Raw genomic sequence first — 19,529 nt, forward strand, 5'->3', positions numbered from 1 at the left:
GATCTCCTAACACTATATGGATGCCAATCAACGATCAGGACTGAAAATATGCAGAACACCTAAGTATGATTTCTCAGACTCCTTAACTTGTATCTTTCAGAGGCATACAGAAGACATTTTGGTAGCTTCTAGAATATCTACTGTTTACAATAAAACATTTTTAGTCTCCATTTTCCATTCAGTATTAATATAAATATGATTCTTCTACAACATGATCTCTAACAGGGAGCCTCAATTCCCTTAGATGCTGTTTCTTCTCACAGTATTAGTAGCTCCAAGCACTTGAAGCATCCAGCTCCAGTGGCTGTACTGCTTCCAGGCTGAAAAAATGAATGCTACAGAAGCAGTAGTATTTTTTTTCTGTAATGTACCAGTGTTTTAGAGACAGACAATAGTTACTCAAGTGTCTTTTGCTAATCTCAGTATGAGAGAACAAGAACAGCCACAAGGATAGCATGATGACCACTGCAGTAACTCTATTACTTCATCAATTTGACACTATGTTAAGTTAAACAAATTATCTTTTGTCTTGGCTTACGCCTCAACAAAATAGATTAAATACTACATTGAAAAAATACTGCAAAGCAACCAAGCCCTTCAATAACATTTTGAAAGAAGCAACCCACTGAAGTTGTATACACAGAAAAAGTTTGAAAATGTGGAAAAGAAAACCTTGAAATCTAGAAGAGGAAAGTCAAAGAAGTTTCACTGATTAGTTATTGTTAAATAACAGGTTGCTCTTTGATCATAATGCTCAAAATGTTTTTAGAAGAAAAATGTTTTACCATTGACTTGCAAAGGTACAACTCATAGAAAACTGATTTTCCATATCCAAAGGGAATGTTTGTCTAGCATGGGATTAAAACAACTGTAAACACTGAAGTACACTGAGTTTTCTTTCATCGCTACATTTTGATTATTCTAGGGGTGGGGGAAGCAGGGAGAAGAACAGGGGAATTCAGACAGGATGGTGACACAAAACCAGGGAAGGAAAGACATAAATCATTCATTAATCCTAAATGTAATGCCAAAACACCACATAAGAAATTTGTTACCCTGCTTCTTGATCTCCTCTTTCCTCCAACTAGCTTCATAAATCGATTGTACTGCTCTTCCTGATTTGAGAGGTCCCTAATTTTTCTTATTTCTTCTTCTCTCTTTCTTCTCTCCTCCTCTTCTTCTTGTTTCCTCTGGTCTTCCTCTTTCTGCCGCCTGTCTAGTTCCTTTTGCTGCTGCATCTTCTTTGACGTCTTGGTCTGTTGCTTCCTCAAAGCTTGCTTGCCTTTAAATTAAAAAGTTTGTGATTAACACCATCTTACCTAATTGGTTCCCCCTAATCCTAGATTCAAGAGCTTTGAGTAAATGTGAGAGAGTTTAGAAGGACTAAAGGCTCATTGCTCACATTAACTTTTTTTTTTTTGAGGCCATGCATTGACAGCCATTTCAGTAACATTAAACTTATTACCTGTAGTACTAGGTTTTTTTGTTGAATGTGCTTTTGTACTGGCTTTGATTTTCTGTGTTACACTTTTCGTTTTTGTTAATTTTTCCTTGCTTTCCTTCATCACCTGTTGTTCTTTTTGCTGCCATTTTTTACTAGCAGACTGAAGTGCAAGAAGCCTAAGTTGCAATTCAGACATCTCCTCCTCATCATCAAGCAGCTTCTTGAGAAGAAAACAGAAGAAAGGACAAGACAAAAAGTCAAGAAACAATTTAACAACTTTTTCTTTGCAAGGTCTTTTGAAATCTTTCCCCAATATTTTTACTAAAAGAAAGCTCAAAATCCTATTTTACTGGTGTCATTTATTAAGAACTGACAGTTCCTATTACTGGAATGTTTCTGGACTGTCATTTGGAGAAACCTATCAGAGTATCAGAATGCAATCATGCCTCATCTATGGAGAAATATTTTCTTACCTTTTCAGATGCAACATCTGAACTGCTAAGCTTTCGCACTGATGTTTGCTCTTTGTCTTCTGTACCTTCCAAGAGAAAAAATATCATATTTTTGAACAAGCTGTTTCTCCTGAGACAGAGCTACATTAAAATGATACATGAATTTTAATCTATACAACCATATTTTATCAATATCACTGATACATAGTATAAAACAATAGCAGTGGTACATGCAAGATCACACGAGCAAACATTCGTATAAATTTGGCACGTCTGATACAATCATGACTCCATAAGCCCAAGGCAAGAGTTGTCATTTCTTAGTAGCGCTGTCTTAAAGTTCACATGTACTTCCACAAGAAACAGAGAAAAAGATTTTGCAAACAAGGGGAAAAAGAAGACTTCTTGTCATGCGTTTTATACCACCATCTCATATCAGCTGTTGTCCTGAGCATCTCATATTCCACTGGCAGCTATTTTGAGTAACTGCTCATTCTTTTGCAGAATTAAATATGAAGGCCCAAAGCTGCAGTAAGAACACACTTGCTCCATTTCACACCAAAGGCAAACAGAAAAAACTTATCATGGAACGAATAGTGGAAATGAATAGAACACCACTGCTTTCCCATTGTAAACATTTAGATGCTAAAATATTATTTTCTTAGACGTCACAAAACATAACCAATATTCATAATATATATACACACACATTAACATACTATATTTTACACATTTATACACAATTCTGTACATACTGCAGTATCACATAATTTATTATAACAAATAATCAGTACTATAATTGGCTGAAAAAAAATTATGCATTTTTTATATAACCATACACGTTTATATGCATCAGACAAAGGAAAGAAACTTCAGAGAAAGAAAATTTAGAGAAGCTTGGAGCTCTTACGCTATATTACTCTTTCTTCAAAATGGTGAAAAATAAATTCAGATACAACTTTAACTCTTCCTAGCAATTCATAAAAATTACATTCAGAAAGGCACTATTTAAAGTACACCAAGACCTTATACATAAATAAAAATGAAACTTGAAAAATGCTGAAGGTCTTCCTCTTTGCACATAGATGCATTTTTTTAAAATGCATGTACAAAAAAAAAAAAAAGAAGAGTAGTATCTAATACCCATATGAACTATAGAAAAAATTCAAAATAGTTAGTATATTATGTGAAGTTCCTAACCATCCACTTCACAGGATGAAAGCAGGAAGACAGATAGTACAGTTGTTTTTTTTTGATGCAAGCATATGAAGGGGACATTCTATACAAACACTCTTTCAAACCAGAAGGGTAGAACACGGACACAACAGGCTAATGCACAACATGGGAAGTAAAGCAGGGAATACTGTCAAGTCTGTCAGAGCACCGGAATCACAGAAAATTTGAGAGAGAGACTGAAACTTGCCTAAATTTTAAGACAATTTCCTAAATTTTTACAAGCCTGCAGAAACATCTAGTACACTATTTAAAAATAAATAAAATGTGAAAATCAAATTTTGCTGATTTCCCAATACACGCAGCAGGTATTGTGGCAGTAAAGAGAATAATGTAGTATATATTCACTTAATACACATGAATCTGCAATAACTCCAATTAGCTGAATTTTTCTTTGCAAGCCTCCCTTACATTGTCATAAACATTCACTCATACATAATCTGTCTGCTTTCAGATCATTCATATATTATTGATTGGAATATCATGCAAAAATTAAATGCTTTTAATATGCATATTACAGCATCTATTTTTCATTATCATATCAACTGTATCATCAACGAAACTGGATTTTGAGACTATTTTGCTTTTGAAATAGCCATTTTACTCCTGTCCTGCTATGTTCTCCTCCCACAGACTACTAGTTTTTCTTTTATTACCAAAATTAGTTTTATTCATATGTGTCAATAAAACCTGTATGACCTCTTAAAGAACACCAAAAAAATCTATTATTAATGGGAAACATGCAAGGGGGAGAAATTACCTAGATGAGGTGGTTTGACTACTAATTATCAGTTTTCTCTTTTGTTTTCTTGACAAGACCTGTCTTGTTCTGAAGTCATACATAAATCATTCTTTCAGTGCTTTAGTCCTACCTTTCTTCATATTCCTGCCAATTACTCACTTGCATTCTTATTCAATCCATTAACTACTTTGTCTCTTCCCACTCAAATTGATAGTTTACACACACTGGCAAATGAGGGAACACCAGATGACAAGTGATAGCCTGAAGCACCACCCTAAACCACAGCAATCACTTACTAGAACGACATCCAGCCTTAAGAGTAGGAAGCTTAAGTCAGCTGCCTTATTTTGCTACAGACTTAGAAATAGGCTCAAGTGCTTTTAGTACAGGCCAGGTGGGCATGATCACTTGCTTTTCAGTAACTGGCTACTGCATCTCAGCAGTTACCCTTTTTAGTCAGCAGCCCAGAACTACCTTAGACAAGACATTAATATTCTACCCTCCAGCTTCATTTTCTCTACAAATCCTTTCCATTTCTGGCCTATGATTTCTTGACTACTTGTGAATATCAACAATGATCAAAGTAATTCTTGTGAAAATATCTTACAGTGTTAATAACACGAAGGTTGTGGGTTTGATCCTTGCATGGGACATTATTAAGAGTCAGACTTGATGATCCTTGACTTCCAACTCAGAATATTCCACGATTCTCATCTAACACTTAAGAAAACACATAAAGGTGAAATGCAGAAAAAGGGGTCTCTAAATGTTCCCTTTTCAGCTAAAAACCCCCCACATTTTGCTTTTGCAGAAAAGAACAAGGCAAAAGCAGAAGTAAAACTTTCAGTAGAAAGTCAATGATTTCTGCTGTGAACAGCAATTAAAATCTTCAAGTCTTGTCCTCATGCTTTCTGCCAAACAATTGGTCTAAGAAAACACATTGTTTAAAATACAAATCCAAAGGAAAAGCGTGCTTCCAAACATGTTTATGTAATTCAATTAATTAAAAAACAGAAGAGTTAAGTACATTAACCCTTTAACTTGTAACTTTTAATTTTAATTACAGTAAAGTTTTCCCCAACATGTAATAAATACAATAGGTAATAGTGATGCCTTAAGTTTTTAGTTTCCATAGCTTTCAGATTCTGTACTGCCTTAGTGTGTAACTGTGAACTTCAAATAAAGTGTTACCAAGTTCTCTTCATAGTTTAGTTAGACAAAACAATCCTTTTCCAGCTCGAAACCATTCCAGCTTCAGGCCCAACAAGTGTAAACAACAGCAAATTGAGAAGAGCAATCTAGGAGGACTTCAAAACCTGAAGCTGTAATTGGACATTTAACCCCAATTCGTAAATGGACCAAAAATAAAACTGTAAACACTCGGGACCAAGCATCCATCTTAGGTGGAGCCACAGCCAGGCTCTCGTACTGCCTAAAGTGTATCCTTTGAAGGCCTTTTTAATAAATACCAACTTTATTCCTTTAACACCATCTAGCCTCTGTTCTAGGTAGCCTCACAAGGCATCAATAACAAGCAAATAAAAGTTCACAAACTAAAATAACTTTAGAAGTATTTCTTTACCTTGGCCAGATTCTGTTGCTTCAGATTTTTGCGAGGACTGCTTCATTCCTTCTTTGCTTTTTTTCAATCTGCTCCTCTCAGCTGGAGTAGGCAGTTTCTGTCTCAGAGGTTTCAGTTCAAATGCCTGAAAGCCCATAACCGGATTTTTCTCCTCAGGAGGTCCTTCTTTTACAGAGTCCGTTTTAATACTGTCATTTTCTACAGTTTTTTGGTCCTCAGTGTCCACTGTTTTTTCACCCTCTTGTTTTTCATTTTCTTCCCTGTTGCTCAAAGCCAGTCTTTCATCTTTATTAATGTGTTCAAGTTCTAATTGTATCTGCTTATACTTCAAGAGCAGATCCTCAAAACTTTCTTCCACAGAGCTTTCATTTTTAGAAGAGTGGTTCTGCTTTCTAGATGGGGACCTTCCAAAAGTTTTAGCTGAATTACAGGTCAAGAAATTCAAGACAAGAACTTGTACAATCCTAAAACAGTAGCAATATTACCACTGAAGGGCAATTAAGACAAATGTAACTTATGACCATTCTCATATATTTTACCTTAAGGCTAGTTTGAAAAATATCCTGAATAAATACAAGCAGCATGCAAAAGCTGTAGCCATCATTACATATTGACAAACATTTTCTCAAACCAACAATTTCAAATATCCTACTTATGACAAGAAGGTCATGAATTGCTGAGAAGTCTCATCTCTTACTCACACCACCCTCCTGAAACAACAGCTATAATGCTGAGATGGCTCTCTGTCATGGAAAGTCAAACTTCTAGAATTCATAACTCCAGTACTGACCAGCCATGTGACATTTTGAAAAAGATAGGTTAAATTCTTTCTTACTCATTTTACTTTCATAAAATGCCACATCTAGCCAATACTAAGTCTGGCCATAGCACAATTACACACTGCAGTAAATGCAGTTCAGCAAATGAGGTAAGGCACAGAAGAACCAATGAACAACTGAAGGGAATAAAAAAAAAGTAACAAAGACTTGCAATCAAAACATTCAGAAATGCTGAAGAAAACTGGGAATTACTAATTATTCAGAAAAGTTTACCTATGAATGTTCAAGACAAGTAGTGGAAATATTCTTAGGCACCTCCGCCCAGAACAAAAGTTGTCACAGTTATGTCACTATCAACTCGTCTTACTTTAACCTGACCCTCGAAAATGATTATGTAAAATAATCACGCTCAGGGGGAAATCTTTCAGGATACCGAGTCAGGTTTTACTCATTTGACTCACAGTATCAAACTCACTGTGATAACAGCTGACTCACACACCCAGTTACACAAAATGCTTTTTCAACAACATCATCTCTTAAAACAATAAACAGAGTAAAACCAGAAGCTAAAATAGGTGTCCTCTGAATGCAGACATACTGAATCCCAAGGAAAACATATTTGTGTTCTGCTCACAACAAGCACTGGCTACTTGGATGTTCCACTATGTTAATTTCAAACATTAGTATGAAGAATCTGTGTAAGTATCCTGCAAAAGCTACTTCCATAATACCAGGAAATGTTTTGCTGTACAGTGTTTTCTCAAGTGTCAGCACAAAAAGCAGAAACCAGCAAAGATAAACTACATAAAATCCAAAAAGCAATCAAACAGTCTATAAATATGTCTTAAATGCTAAAAGCTGTATGCAGTATAACATCAAATTATGCAACACGCATATCTGCTAAATTCCCTTCCAACACATATCTGCTTCCAAAGAGCCAGCTATGTTCGTAATTTCCTAAGTCACAAGGAATTTTGAAGCTAATAAATCTAACCGCTATTTGCTATTGGAATACTTAAATAGCTTCCAAAGTCATCTGGAGATGGATAACAAGACAGTTCTGAGATGTTTTTTGTGCTCAGGATAATGCAATTGCTAGTAGTTCACACCAGAAATTCTGTGGTTCACATATGTAGAATTTTTAGTGCTTCTACACATAGAATGCAAGACTCCATGAAGTGCTGCGAAACAACTGTGCTTCAACCAACTCAAGAGAAACTTCATCCAAGAATCAAAAAGAAGAAACTGGGAGTTGGAAATGAAGAAAAATGTACACTGTGAAGAGATCAAAATTCAATGGAGACGGGAAGTTCCATAATGGTTCTGTATTTCAGACTCAGATTCCCCAATTCTCCATGCAAGAATTCCTGGAGAATTACTATATAACAGCTTAACAATAAAGTTGCCAAGAACTGAAAGAGAAAAGCCTAATAAAAGCTAACATCCAAAAAAAAGTAACAGGAATTCTTTAAGTGTTCCACCTTAAAGAATGTTCCTTACTCCACTTACATATATATTCCTACAAAAAGTGGTGCAAAGCACAAGTTCCAAGGATAAATCAAGTAAACAATCCCTGTCTTACCAGACTGTCATGGTCTACCCACCCCCCCTTCAACAACTTACTACCCCACACTCACACTCCTCCCTCCCTTCCATGGTAAAATGGGGAAAGAACTCAGAAAAAGGAAATGTGGGTTGAGGGAACGTGGGCTGAAAAAAGAACAGCTTAATAATGAAAATCAAGTAAAATAGTAATAATAATGCAAAGAGAGATAACAAAAAGAGAGTGGAATAATGCCCAAGGAAGGATATACAACACAATTGCTCACTACCCACTGAGAGATGTCCAGCCCAGCCCCAAGCAGCAATCAGTGCTCTCAGCTAGCTCTCCACAGTTCATACACTGGGCATGATATTGTGTGGTATGCAACACCACTTTGGCCAAGTTTGGGTCTCAGTTTTGCACACTACCAGCTTCTTGTGCACCTCCTTACTGGCAGAGCATGGGACGCTGGAAGTCCGTGACTTAGTGTAGGCACTTCTCAGCCACAACTAAAACACCAGTGTGTCATCAGCATTATTCTCACATTACACCCAAAACACAGCACTGTACCAGCTACTAAAAAGAAGCCAAAATCAGGACTCAAGACACTTAAAACATTTTATTTTCCAGGAGGAACTTCAGATACCATTCCAGGCCACAAGCCTCCTTGTACCAGTTGATACGAAAGCCTCCTCTGAAGTCACATGCCAATGAACTACAACGGTACTCCATTAATGTTAGCAGCATGGAGGTACCTTACTATTTATTATCTAATGTTGACTGTATTAGGTGGCAAGGATGTTAAAAAAAAAACCTAGAAAGTATCTCATATTGAGGGAAAATCATAGACCTTCCTTAACTATATGATCCATAAACAACTGAATGTTCACTTATTAAAGAGGAAGAGTAATAGAACATCCTCTACCTATCATGTTTCAACAGATGCATAAATCTTAAGTGCCAGGAATAAGAACCCTTTCAACATTCTCATTTTCTACTTTTGGTTTGAAGATGGAATTATTCGTTTCTGAATCTCTTTTAATTAAAAGAGAGAAGGAGACTGCATCAGTCTCATTAAGAAACATAGCAAGTTCTATTTAGGACAATCTCCACATTTGCCCTGCAAAATTCTAAGGAGTTTTTACACAGAAAGTAACCCTTTCAGGTACTCAGAGCAACACTGCAAAGAGACTTGAAAACTATTTTCAGCATTAGAATTGTCTTACTGTGAAAACTTGGGCAAATCACGTCTTCACTTGCTGTCTCTCAAGATAAAACCCTTCAATGAAGGGCTCCAATGAAGCCTTCAATAATGCTGTAACTTGAGACTAAATAAAATCATCTCTATTGCTAACTTACACATTCCATCTATATTTAAACAAATAAAAATATTAATTACATAAATAATAATCTTGTATCTAAAACAAGATCCAAGAGACCCAAGAAATCAACCCACGCAGTTGGTTCTAGCAAAAACACATCCTTTGACTATTGCTATGAAAGACAATAGAACACTGTAAAGTTCTGGAGAATAGGATGTAACCACCATCTCTCTTGCTCACCGTTTTTTACACTCATCTACATTTTCAGTTAGGCAACAATGCAGTCATGTCAAGTAACCAAGCTGCCCCAAGCTACACTTAGCATCAGTTCTTTACGTTACTTCCTACAGCAGACAAGAAAAATTAGGGAAGCTTTTCCCACCACTTTTCAATTCCTGCTTCTAAAAGGACAAAATATCAGAACTGTCGTAATGAATCACCTCAACTCTTAAGAGCAATCAGTGAAGAACATCCTACAAGAAATTATGGGTATGGCTTTCATCTGAAAGCCCATACAAACCACAGTTTGTGTGTGCAGATCCACTCCAGCCTAGCTAAAACTGACTAAAGCTAAACCGATGTGTAATAGCCTCTGAAGGGATGAAAGTGAAAATGAAAAAAAACAGTAGATCTTTCATTGCCCAATACAATAAATTAACAAGCTTAGGGTTTTAGCTTTACAAATGTAACATTAATTATACATATTAAAACTGCCGCACCAAAGACTGACCCTACTTCACAATATTCGCACTTGGGGCCAGAAAAGCAGCCGCCCGGAATCCAACCGACAAAAGCTTCCTTTCAGGCTATGCTTTTCCTTTTTCCCTACGCCCGACAGATCGGCCAAGCCGCAAGCCAGGCGACGGCCGTAATCCGACTTCCCAGCAGCCTCTCCTTAAGCAGGGCCGGCTGCCCCGGCCAACCCCCAGGATTAGCTTGGAAGCCTCCCCCTCCGTTACCGCTGCAGGAATCCCACTGCCAGACCGGGAGGGAAACGCGGCCCTCACAACGGCTTTCGGCCACGTAGCGCGGCACGGCCACACCCAGGCCCACCGCGGCAGCACGGGCCCCCCACCCCGCTCACGTCTCAAGGATACATTTTCGAGGCGAGGGCTCCCTCCAACCCTGGCTGCTACTGAACCCGGCGCCGCCTCCCCCTCCGGGCGGCCTCCCTGGAGGGTTGCCCGGCCGATCGCTGCAGCCTCGGCTCCGGCCCCAGCGCCCACCGCCCCGGTAGGGCCGGCCTCGGAAGCGGAACCGATCCAGGGCGTTGTGGCTGCGCTCCCAGAAGGAGAGCCGGGGGCCCGTGTCCGAGTGCGAGCTCGGCGGCATCCGCGGCGCCGGCGGGTGGGAGCGGAACGAGTCCTTAGGCCGGTACCCGCCGTGGCCGTGCACGTGTCCCGTGTCGGGCGGAGGCTGGTGCCGCGAGCGCGGGAAGGGCCGCCCGGGGGAGGACATGGAGCCGCTCCCGTGGAGCCCGGGGGGCGGCCGGCGCCTCGAGTACGGCCTGCTACTGCTGCTGCTGTTACCGCCGCTACCGAGGCCGCCGGCAGGCTCGGAGCCGCCGCCATAGGGCCCGAAGCCGTTGTTGTCATCGTCGCTGATCTCGCCATCCTCCAGCTCCCCTTCCTCCTTCGGGGAGAGCCCGCTGGAGTCGGGCGCGGCCGCCGCCTCCGCGGCCGCCATGGGCCCACGACAACGGTCTCAGCGCGCCCTGCGCCCCCTCCGCTGGCCCGCGCGGACTCTCGCGAGACCACGCCCCGTCCCTCCCGCCTGGGAGGCGACAGTGCCGAGATGCGTCAGAGAAGCAGCGGCTCAGGGCAACGCCCCTATCGCGGGGTATCCTGGGTAACGTAGTTCTTCGCTCGGGGCCAGACCGTGCCAAGCACGGCCGGGGGAAGCCGGCGCCTCAGCCTATCGCGCGGCGGCGGCGGGCGCGAGCGCCAATGGGCGCGCGGCCCTCCATGTTGGTACAGGCTGGGGGGGCGGAGGAGGAGGCCGCCATCTTATCAAAGGGCACGGCGCTATGTGGGTACGGAGCGGTGGCATGGCGGCGGGCTACCTTGCCCTGCCTTGCCCTGCCTTGCCCTGCCCTGCCCTGCCCTGCTCTGCTCTGCTCTGCTCTCCGAGCGGGACGATCAGTGGCAGCTCCCTTTAGCGCAGGTTGCGGGGGCTTGGGCCTCCTGGGTGCTCATTGGGAGAGCTGGATGCCATTTCTCTGTTGGTGCGGCCTGTGCCCTGCTGCTCTCCCCAACAGTGCGCAGGCTGCTAAAGAAGGGAAAGCAGCGGGTGTTCAGGCATTAACCCCAGAACCCTCCTAGTAGCTAAACTCATGTTAAAATCTTCAAGAAGGAGGTTTCTGCAAAGCTTTCCAGACCTGTAATTGCCTAGAAGTTCAATGCCCCAATGCCTTCAGTGATGCAAGTGACAAGTGAGCATCAGAGAATGCAAAACAACTGCATAAACACTTTCAATTATTTTTTTTATTTTCATATCTCTGAGTAGCATTCTGTTGCTACCTGGGTGGTTGTTGAGGGATGTAACATCCTACCGAGACTGCTGACAGTAGAGCAGTGATGACTTGCTTGTGCAGAAAAAAACTCATTTTAAATAAAAACTTTCTAAGTCAGATTGGTGTCTTCTGTAAAACTCACACACCCTGACTTTAAAAACTGAGAAACCTGAGAGATTGCTTTGAATTATGCATGCTAAATGTCTTTGCAGATTTGCCAGGGTTTTCAAACTTGGAGAAAGATGGCTGTGTCTTCATGCTTTTCCTGAGAGTGAATTACTAAGATGTTTTGTAAGGTATTTTTTAGTGAGTAACGTGCCATGAAATCACAAGCACCAAAATAAAACTCAGTATCATGTTGCTGTTTATTTCCCCTTGCCTTCCTCTCTAGACTTCATTTAAATCCAGCAAGAGTAGAGAGAGTGGATAATGCATATGCTTTGTAAAGTCCAAAATGTTGTGCCAAACAAGCTTACTTTTCTTTGCTCAAAACACTTTTCACCCTCTTCTTTTGATCTAACAGGACAAACTATATGACTCAAAATAGATACCACTGCAGTGACTTCACACAAAACAGGATAGAGTAATGGAAGGTGTATATCATATCCTAAATTTCTCAATTCTTTTTCTGCTTAAAACAATGTGCATTCTTTGAAGATGTTTACCGGGAAGCAAGTTAAAGTTTTCACTCCCCCTCCCCAGCCCACATATACATCATTCTACATTAGTATGCTGTTTGTGTCAATACTTCTATTCAAATTGTTGGTATCTCTAGGAACCAGGCTTACATTATTTTATATATCCCACAGTACTAAAAACATACAAATATTACATAGGACATACTGAAAACTTTCTAAAGAAGCAGCTGGAGGTCAAGCAGGTTTTTAAACCTTGCTAGGTGTCTATGTCCATGTCTGAAATCTAATCCACTGTAGTTACAAAGCAGTTTCAGTATCACTACATGTGAGCTGCAGAAATTTCCCTCCCAGCACACGTCCTTACTTAGGCATCCCAGAGCTTTGCATATATCTGATTCCAGTTGCATTTGAACAGTTACCTTTATTTTTAAGTGTTTTCATGCACCAGTAGGAAATTAGTATCAGTATCTTTTAGATCTTTTCCTTTTAGGAAAGGAAAACATTTATATACCGGTAAAGTATTGGCAAAACATCAGCTCTTTTATGGGAAATAACTCTGACATGGGTATTCCCACTGTATTGATTTTTATTGTATGTTTGCTTACTGTTCATCTAACAAGTGTGCTGAATTTATTCAAAAATGCTGTATAATCTGTATTATAAATTTCTGTCTAAGAGAAAACTTAACCATCTGTACATAACCATCTGTAAAAGAATACCCTGAGAATCTTCCAGTGGTTTTGTATATCCTATGGTATCCTATGTCCCTTCTTTCATTTCAGTCATCTGATATTCCTAGCTTTTTGCTATCATCTAGGGTTATCACTTGAGTAATTTTAAATTTTCAGAAAAGAAGCAGATTCACCACAGTTAATAAATAGAGAAATTGATAGTGTTAAATTCTTTTCTGTAAAGGGAATAAAAGGGCATGTGTAAAAGGAATGTGTTTTTCTGATGGTTTTGCTACCTACATTTGAACAAAGGCCATAAACATTTGAAAACTGCAAGGGAGCTACCATTCAAATAGAAAACATGTAGAAACTTCCTTGCTTATGACACAAGTAATAGATAAAGAATTTTTTGTGAGGTTTCATTGCACTGTGTGAACTTAAGAGAAAAAATAAAGAAATTTTATTTTAGCTGCATTTGACTTCATGCCTGTGAAACAGATTATATTGCTGCTGGAGAAAAAAAAATTGTATTGAATAGTGAATATATTTTCAGCAAAGGACAAATAGAATAATTTAAAATACAGAAGATGGTACATTTTAATACAGGAGCACAGAATTTGACTCGTTTCAATATTTGAGGCAGGAAATTAGTAACATGTTTACCATGTAAATTAAATTCAGTGATAAAAAGTAAAGTGAATTTTGCTTTTACAGAAGCACAGTCTGAGTTACAAGAACTTGGCCAGATTTCAGACATATAAGACATTCAGTGTTTGTTGGTACTATAATATTTGGCTAAAATTATTTTTTCTCTTCTTGCTTTGCAAGTGTCAATTACTATCATAGGTTCAGGGTAGAACCCTTAGTTGGTAAGGTAACAAAGATAAATGTATTCTTTGCATTTCTTTGACAGTTTTGTGGTTTTTCCTGTGTTCTGCCTGTGCCAGCTGACACAATGTCCACTTAGTCCACAATTTGACACTGTTGCACAATTTCACATAATTTTGTTGTTCTGTTTCTTAACTAATTTCTTCTGGATTTTTTCATCCTATTTTTTTTAACAGAAAGCTGTGTGAAATCTTCCAAAGAAGAAAGCAATTTCTACCCAATTAGGAATATCCAACTTCAAAATAATCACTAAGTGTAGGTAAGTTCTTACTGAACACAGTCTGAACACCATGTCTTGAACACAATGCCTTCAAAATACATATGAAAGTAAAAAGAAGTAAAAATTAGAGGAGACCCTAAGATTGAAAAAAGAACAAAGAATCACACTCAAATAGTAGGCAGAGCTGCATAATGATAAAATTAAATACTCGCCTCATGACATGCTTAAAATTAATTAATATTTTACCAGGAGATATATCTGAGCAAATTATATCAAATACCTAAAGGAATCTTCCCTTGGATGAGGTAAAAGTATGAGATATTTATATGAGAGAAGAGACTAAAATGAGATATTTTACAGAAGACTATTTATAAAAACTTTTTAAATAAAAAAGTAGTCTGTAATTTTTATTTTGGTATTATGGTGAATTAATGATAAAATACAAATCAGTCACATTGTTATGTTCTCAGAAGTGCTCTTGGTGATGAGAAAAATCTCCTTTTTATGACTGCAGTAATTCAATACCTATTAGTTACTAAAAAAGACTTTTTTAGAATCTGGAAGATGTCAAAATGTGATGTTAGGTTTTCACCTCATCAGGTATTAATAGCCTGATGGAAGAGCTGATTCTAAGAGTTCTATCTTCCCAAAAGACAGAACTCTTGAATACAAGAAGCTTTTTTCTTTTGCAAGCGACTTTATTTTTAGGCACATGAAATAATCACTACAGATAACTTCAGATGAAACACACTTAAGTAGCAGTTAACTCCCTCCTGCTAGATGTTGCTAAAATAATGGAAATTTTCTCTCAGGAACCTCAGCACCCTTTCCTGTATCCTGAGGTTTTCAACTGAGGATCCTGCATTGAGACCCCACACAAGCCTTTGAGCAAGGACTCCTAGAAGTGAGCAACATGTTGAATGGAGGTAAGCAAGCAAGGGCAGAAACTGAACCATAGAACTCATGCCCTCTTTAGGGCAAAGAAGACTATAGGCTTTTTCTGTTGAGTTTGTACTTGTATTGGACCCCTAGCCTATGGTTAATCCCAAAGTCTGTGGTGAGCGTGTAATGCTTTATTTTTGCCCTTCGATGGCATGTTTGTTGTTCCTTAATTCTTCAAATTGTGTACAGACAGGGTTGATCATAGTTATTTATAGTGTTATTTATATTATTTATATTATTTTATTAATTTTTTTCATTTATAGAATGCAGATGCTACAGCCAAGTTAGATATATTTAACAGACCAAGTGTCTGTGGTAATTTTTTATGCTTGGATAGATAGATAGATATGCAAGTACATACATAGTAGATTACGTGCAGCACTTTGCTCTATTTTGGTATTTTCCTCAGTGATTTTTAAATACTTCAGATAGTCCTCAAAACATAAAAGTCTGAAACTAAAAGCTCAAATTAGCATGATTCAAAATAATATAAGAAATTGTAATTTTTCTATTTAACAGGTAAATACTGCAATGGATTTGGTTCCACAGAGAATGCTGGAAGGAGAAAGAAGTGAAGAAATAATCTTCACAATAATTTCCTAAGATTTTTTTTCTGAAATTATACTGTTGCATTGTCATCTATGTATGGAAGGTACAATAACTTTCTTTTTTTAAAAACACTGTAGAAACATCTAGAAGCAATATCCTATCATGTCCTGCAGTTTTGAGAATTACTCTGTCCCATGTAGCATGTTGCATTTGCTTTTAAATAACAAATGCTCCCAGGTACAACTAATCTCAGGTGATGGGTAGGAGTTGGAGCCTCATGCATATCTCTGTTGGATCAACTTGGATCAGTTCCCATCTGTGACCTTGGACAAGGAATTTCTGCCTTCAGGGTTTTGCAGATTGGTTGTTTTACTGACAAATTGCATGCTATGGGGAAGCATGATGACACCTTCACTAGAGTGAAGAGGGATATTGGAACACACCCAGCATTTTGAAATATTTAAGTCTTTAGTGTAATGGTAGGCCAACTGAAGAAAGGTATTTTAATCTTATGCAAAGATGAAAAAATTTTCAACTGTTTGAGGGCAGAGCCTGTTTATGGATCTGATGCTGTTGATATTGAGTCCTGTGTGTGTCACTTTGGTGTGGACTCAGGTCTGTGGTCCACAATAGTGGTACATCCAGAGGCAAGTTCTGGAAGGATTTTTTTTCAACTTGTGAGTGAATAGTCTTGCCACTATTAGAGCTCACCTGTAGCTTGGATCTATGTGGTGGATTAGGTGGGCTATGCAGCCCATATAACCTTATGGGCAACCTGTTGCAATTCCCATGTACATAATGTGTGTTTTTATTTACAGTGATGTATGTTAGGGCCAAAGGGAAAGCGTTTGTCCCTTTTAGGCTGGTTTATTCACAAAGTTTGGCCAGTATAATTCTTAAACAGATTTCTTCCTTTCAGCCCCCTCGAAGTGTAAATGCCCTTGGGTTCCTAGGGCTTGACAGATCCCCTGGACAACCAGTCCTGGGAAATGAGTCTCCTGGTCACTATGTGGTACAATGAGTATTCCAAAATGATGCATTGTCTGAAAAGTTTCTTAGTGACAGTAGTATCATCAGCATTTCTACATGGACAGACCTCTACCCATCCTGAGAAAAAGTTTATGATTAAATAAGTGTATTTGTGGTTACATTATTTGGACATCTGCATAAAATCCACTTGCAAATTTACAAAGGAGACCCATGTGTCTGGGTGTGCTGCATCTTTGGTTTTGACCCTTCATCTGATGTTATGGACCAAACAAACTGGACAAGTGCTGGAGTGTTGCTGTGCTCTTAGAGAAAATTTGGAGCAAAATGAGCTTGTTGTACTGATGCAATCACACCCCCTTGCCAGGGTAAGCCCCCAGGTGAGTCACACCAGCAAAGGAAGTGAGGAGAAGCTGAGGTGCAGCAAGGAGGTCATCTGGGGACAGCCATGAGGACTCGTGGTGTAACTGGCATTCCGGGGACAGCCAGGCAATGTTTTCATCTCCCAGGGCTGAGGCCTGCAAAACAGTTCTGAAAGAGAAGCAAATGGTGACTGCTATGTAGAAAGGCTGATGAGAGCATTTACAGGAATGTGCCAGCCAGAAAAACCCACTGTCCTTGCTGATTGATCAATTAAGGCCATTTCTTGTTTGGTATCATCATAAGGAAGAACATGAGTGTAATGTTTTACTATTGCTAAGAGCAGGCAGTACTCTTGCTTGCAGAGGAGCTTAAACATAGCAGCAAGGCAGTTGCATAGGAGTGCAAGGGGATGTTAAGAAGCTGAGTTGTTTTCAAAGTTATCCACAACTGTGCATAGCCCCAAAGGTATATCCGGAATTGGTGTAACACATAGCTAAGGAAAGCCAATGGCTCTTGTGCACGTACAGAAGTGCTAATCAGGACAGCAAGTCCTGCAGTTTGTAGTGGAGAGCAATAATAAGTTTCCACTCCTTTGGTGGAAGTACAGACATCACATCCTGGAGCTACATCAGAGGCTGGAGCACCTCTGCTATGAAGATAGGTTGAGAGAGTTGTGGCAGTTCAGCCTGGAGAAGAGAAGGTACAGGGAGACCTTATAGCACCTTCCAGTACCTAAAGGGGCTGACAAGAGAGCTGGAGAGGGACTTTTTACAAGGGTGTGTAGTGATAGGAAAAGGAGGAATGGCTTTAAAACTAAAAGAGGGTAGCTTTAGATGCAATACTAGGAAGAAATGCTTTACTATGAGCATGGAGAGGCACTGGAACAGGTTGCCCAGGGAATTCATGGATGCCCCACGCCTGGAAGTGTTCAAGGCCAGGTTGGAGGGGGCTCTGGGCAACCTGACCTAGTGGAAAGTGTCTCTGCCCATGGTAGGTTGGTTGGAAGTAGATCGTCTTTAGGGTCACTTCCAACTGAAACCATTCTATGACTCTATGGATAGCCTGTGGAGCCACAGGGAGCCATCTCTAAGAGGGATTATGTCTGGCTTCTGTAGGAGAAGAGCTCTGATGTCATGGAAGGATGCTAAGGGTTGTTCAATGACAGCAGGGCAGTCATGGCAATCTGCACAGGCAGGGCCACAATGTAATGCTACAGGGTAAGGACAGAACAGCAAGAGTCCTGGCTGTTGACAGGAGTTTTTGTTGGAAAACGTGTCTGTGCTAGGTGGAAATATGCAGAGTTTTCCCTTTTAAAAAAGGGCTGCAACATGGTGGGGAACAGCAACAGTTAAGGGATATCCTAGAACCAGAGTATCAAGGTGGTTTTTTTTTTTTAATTAAAAAAAAAAAAACCAGCTGCAATGACTTTTCATGATTTCTTTTGTTTAGGTTTAATTTAGTTTTTTTCCATTCGATGTCTTTTCATACCAGCTGAAAAAGACATCCCATTGGACTGTGCCACCAGGTTGCCTGATTATTTCTACTATTAAACATTCCAATAAGGCAGCTTGACTTTAAAAAAATGAATGGCTTATAAAAGTGATATTACAAAAACGAGTATGCATATTACTTCTCAGTTGGTAGCTGTGAAGTGTTGGGACTGCAGGCCCAGAGAATTAAACTGATACATAAAGAGGTGTGACACGACCCTCAGTGCCAGGACAACTTCTCAGCTTTTCTTGCAGCACTTCAATGTTATTTTTAAATGTAATCTGAACTATAAATATGTAGGAAAATTAAAGAATTTTAAATGTTTTGTCCAGCTCCAAACAACTTTTCTTTACACTATTTTCAGGAAAGCTCAGGAACGTAACTTAGCAAGGAAACAAGTTGAAGGGGATGGGGGCGTGGTAGTCACAAAGGCAGAGGGTGGATATTTGGCTTTGCCTGTTCTGCTAAATAGGTGGACTTAAATTCCATCTTTCAAGACCAGCTTGTGCTTAGCCCACTCTCTAGGGACTCCCTGGAATCATCTCCTCAGAGCAGTCAAAATACATCTGGAGAGTAGCTTTACAGTTAAGCAGTGTCAGTTACTGAGAGGTCAGTGTTTCAGCTGCATGCAGCTGCTTTTTTTTTTTTTTTTTTCATTTAGCAGTATAAATATATAATCAAAGTCTTCTGTCTTAGTTAATGCAGAAAGGAAAGTTTCTTTCCTGGTTGTGCCAGTTCCTCTGATGTAAAGTGACTTCAGAGGGCAATACATTGCAGAAATCTCCTTGTGTTAATTAGTAAGAGGAGAGTGACATCCATAAGCTCAAATTGACTGTATATATGCAAATGTCCTACGACAACTCTTGAACATCATGCCATGAGCTATTTCTGCAAAAGTTTCAGTATCTTATGTCAGCCAGCAGCTACTAGTGGCCTGATTATTGTATGGAAAACTTTTCATTACCAGTTATATTTGCATGTGAGCCTTTTCTAGTAAAAGTGTAAGATCAGTTTTCAGGAAAAGAAATAACAAATTCAGAAGCTCTCTGTGTGGTAGCTCTGACTCTAGAAGAGTTCTCGAGTTTCTTGTTTTCACAGTCTTTGACAAATGTTCTTTTGGATTTGAATCTTTAGGGGAAGGAAAAAAAACAAACTAGCTCCAGCATGCCTA

The 19,529-nt window shown here is 39.5% G+C and overlaps 1 protein-coding gene and 1 long non-coding RNA gene across 6 annotated transcripts in view; one reads left to right on the top strand and one right to left on the bottom strand.

Annotated features, from left to right (window-relative positions):
• Positions 1–10,876, bottom strand: part of ZFC3H1 (zinc finger C3H1-type containing) — a 41,815-nt gene extending 30,939 nt beyond the window's left edge. For 2 of the 5 annotated variants that reach the window (XM_038153792.1, XM_038153788.1), the window contains exons 1-5: positions 10,195–10,876; positions 5,454–5,873; positions 1,918–1,982; positions 1,466–1,664; positions 1,056–1,282 (exon numbers count right to left, since the gene is read on the bottom strand). In XM_038153792.1, coding sequence (XP_038009720.1) covers positions 1,056–1,282; positions 1,466–1,664; positions 1,918–1,982; positions 5,454–5,873; positions 10,195–10,783 — 1,500 coding nt within the window. In that variant the 5' untranslated portion in view covers positions 10,784–10,876. The remainder of the gene's footprint in view (positions 1–1,055; positions 1,283–1,465; positions 1,665–1,917; positions 1,983–5,453; positions 5,874–10,194) is intronic. The other 3 variants (XM_038153791.1, XM_038153790.1, XM_038153789.1) reach the window with 3 other exon arrangements.
• Positions 10,852–16,151, top strand: LOC119708018. The gene is made up of 4 exons (XR_005258945.1): positions 10,852–10,945; positions 13,983–14,065; positions 14,839–14,952; positions 15,488–16,151. It is a non-coding gene; the product is annotated as an uncharacterized LOC119708018 (long non-coding RNA).
• The last annotated feature ends 3,378 nt before the right edge of the window (positions 16,152–19,529 follow it).

Source organism: Motacilla alba, chromosome 1A (assembly GCF_015832195.1).
Source record: "Motacilla alba alba isolate MOTALB_02 chromosome 1A, Motacilla_alba_V1.0_pri, whole genome shotgun sequence".
In the NCBI taxonomy this organism is placed as follows: Eukaryota; Metazoa; Chordata; class Aves; order Passeriformes; family Motacillidae; genus Motacilla; species Motacilla alba.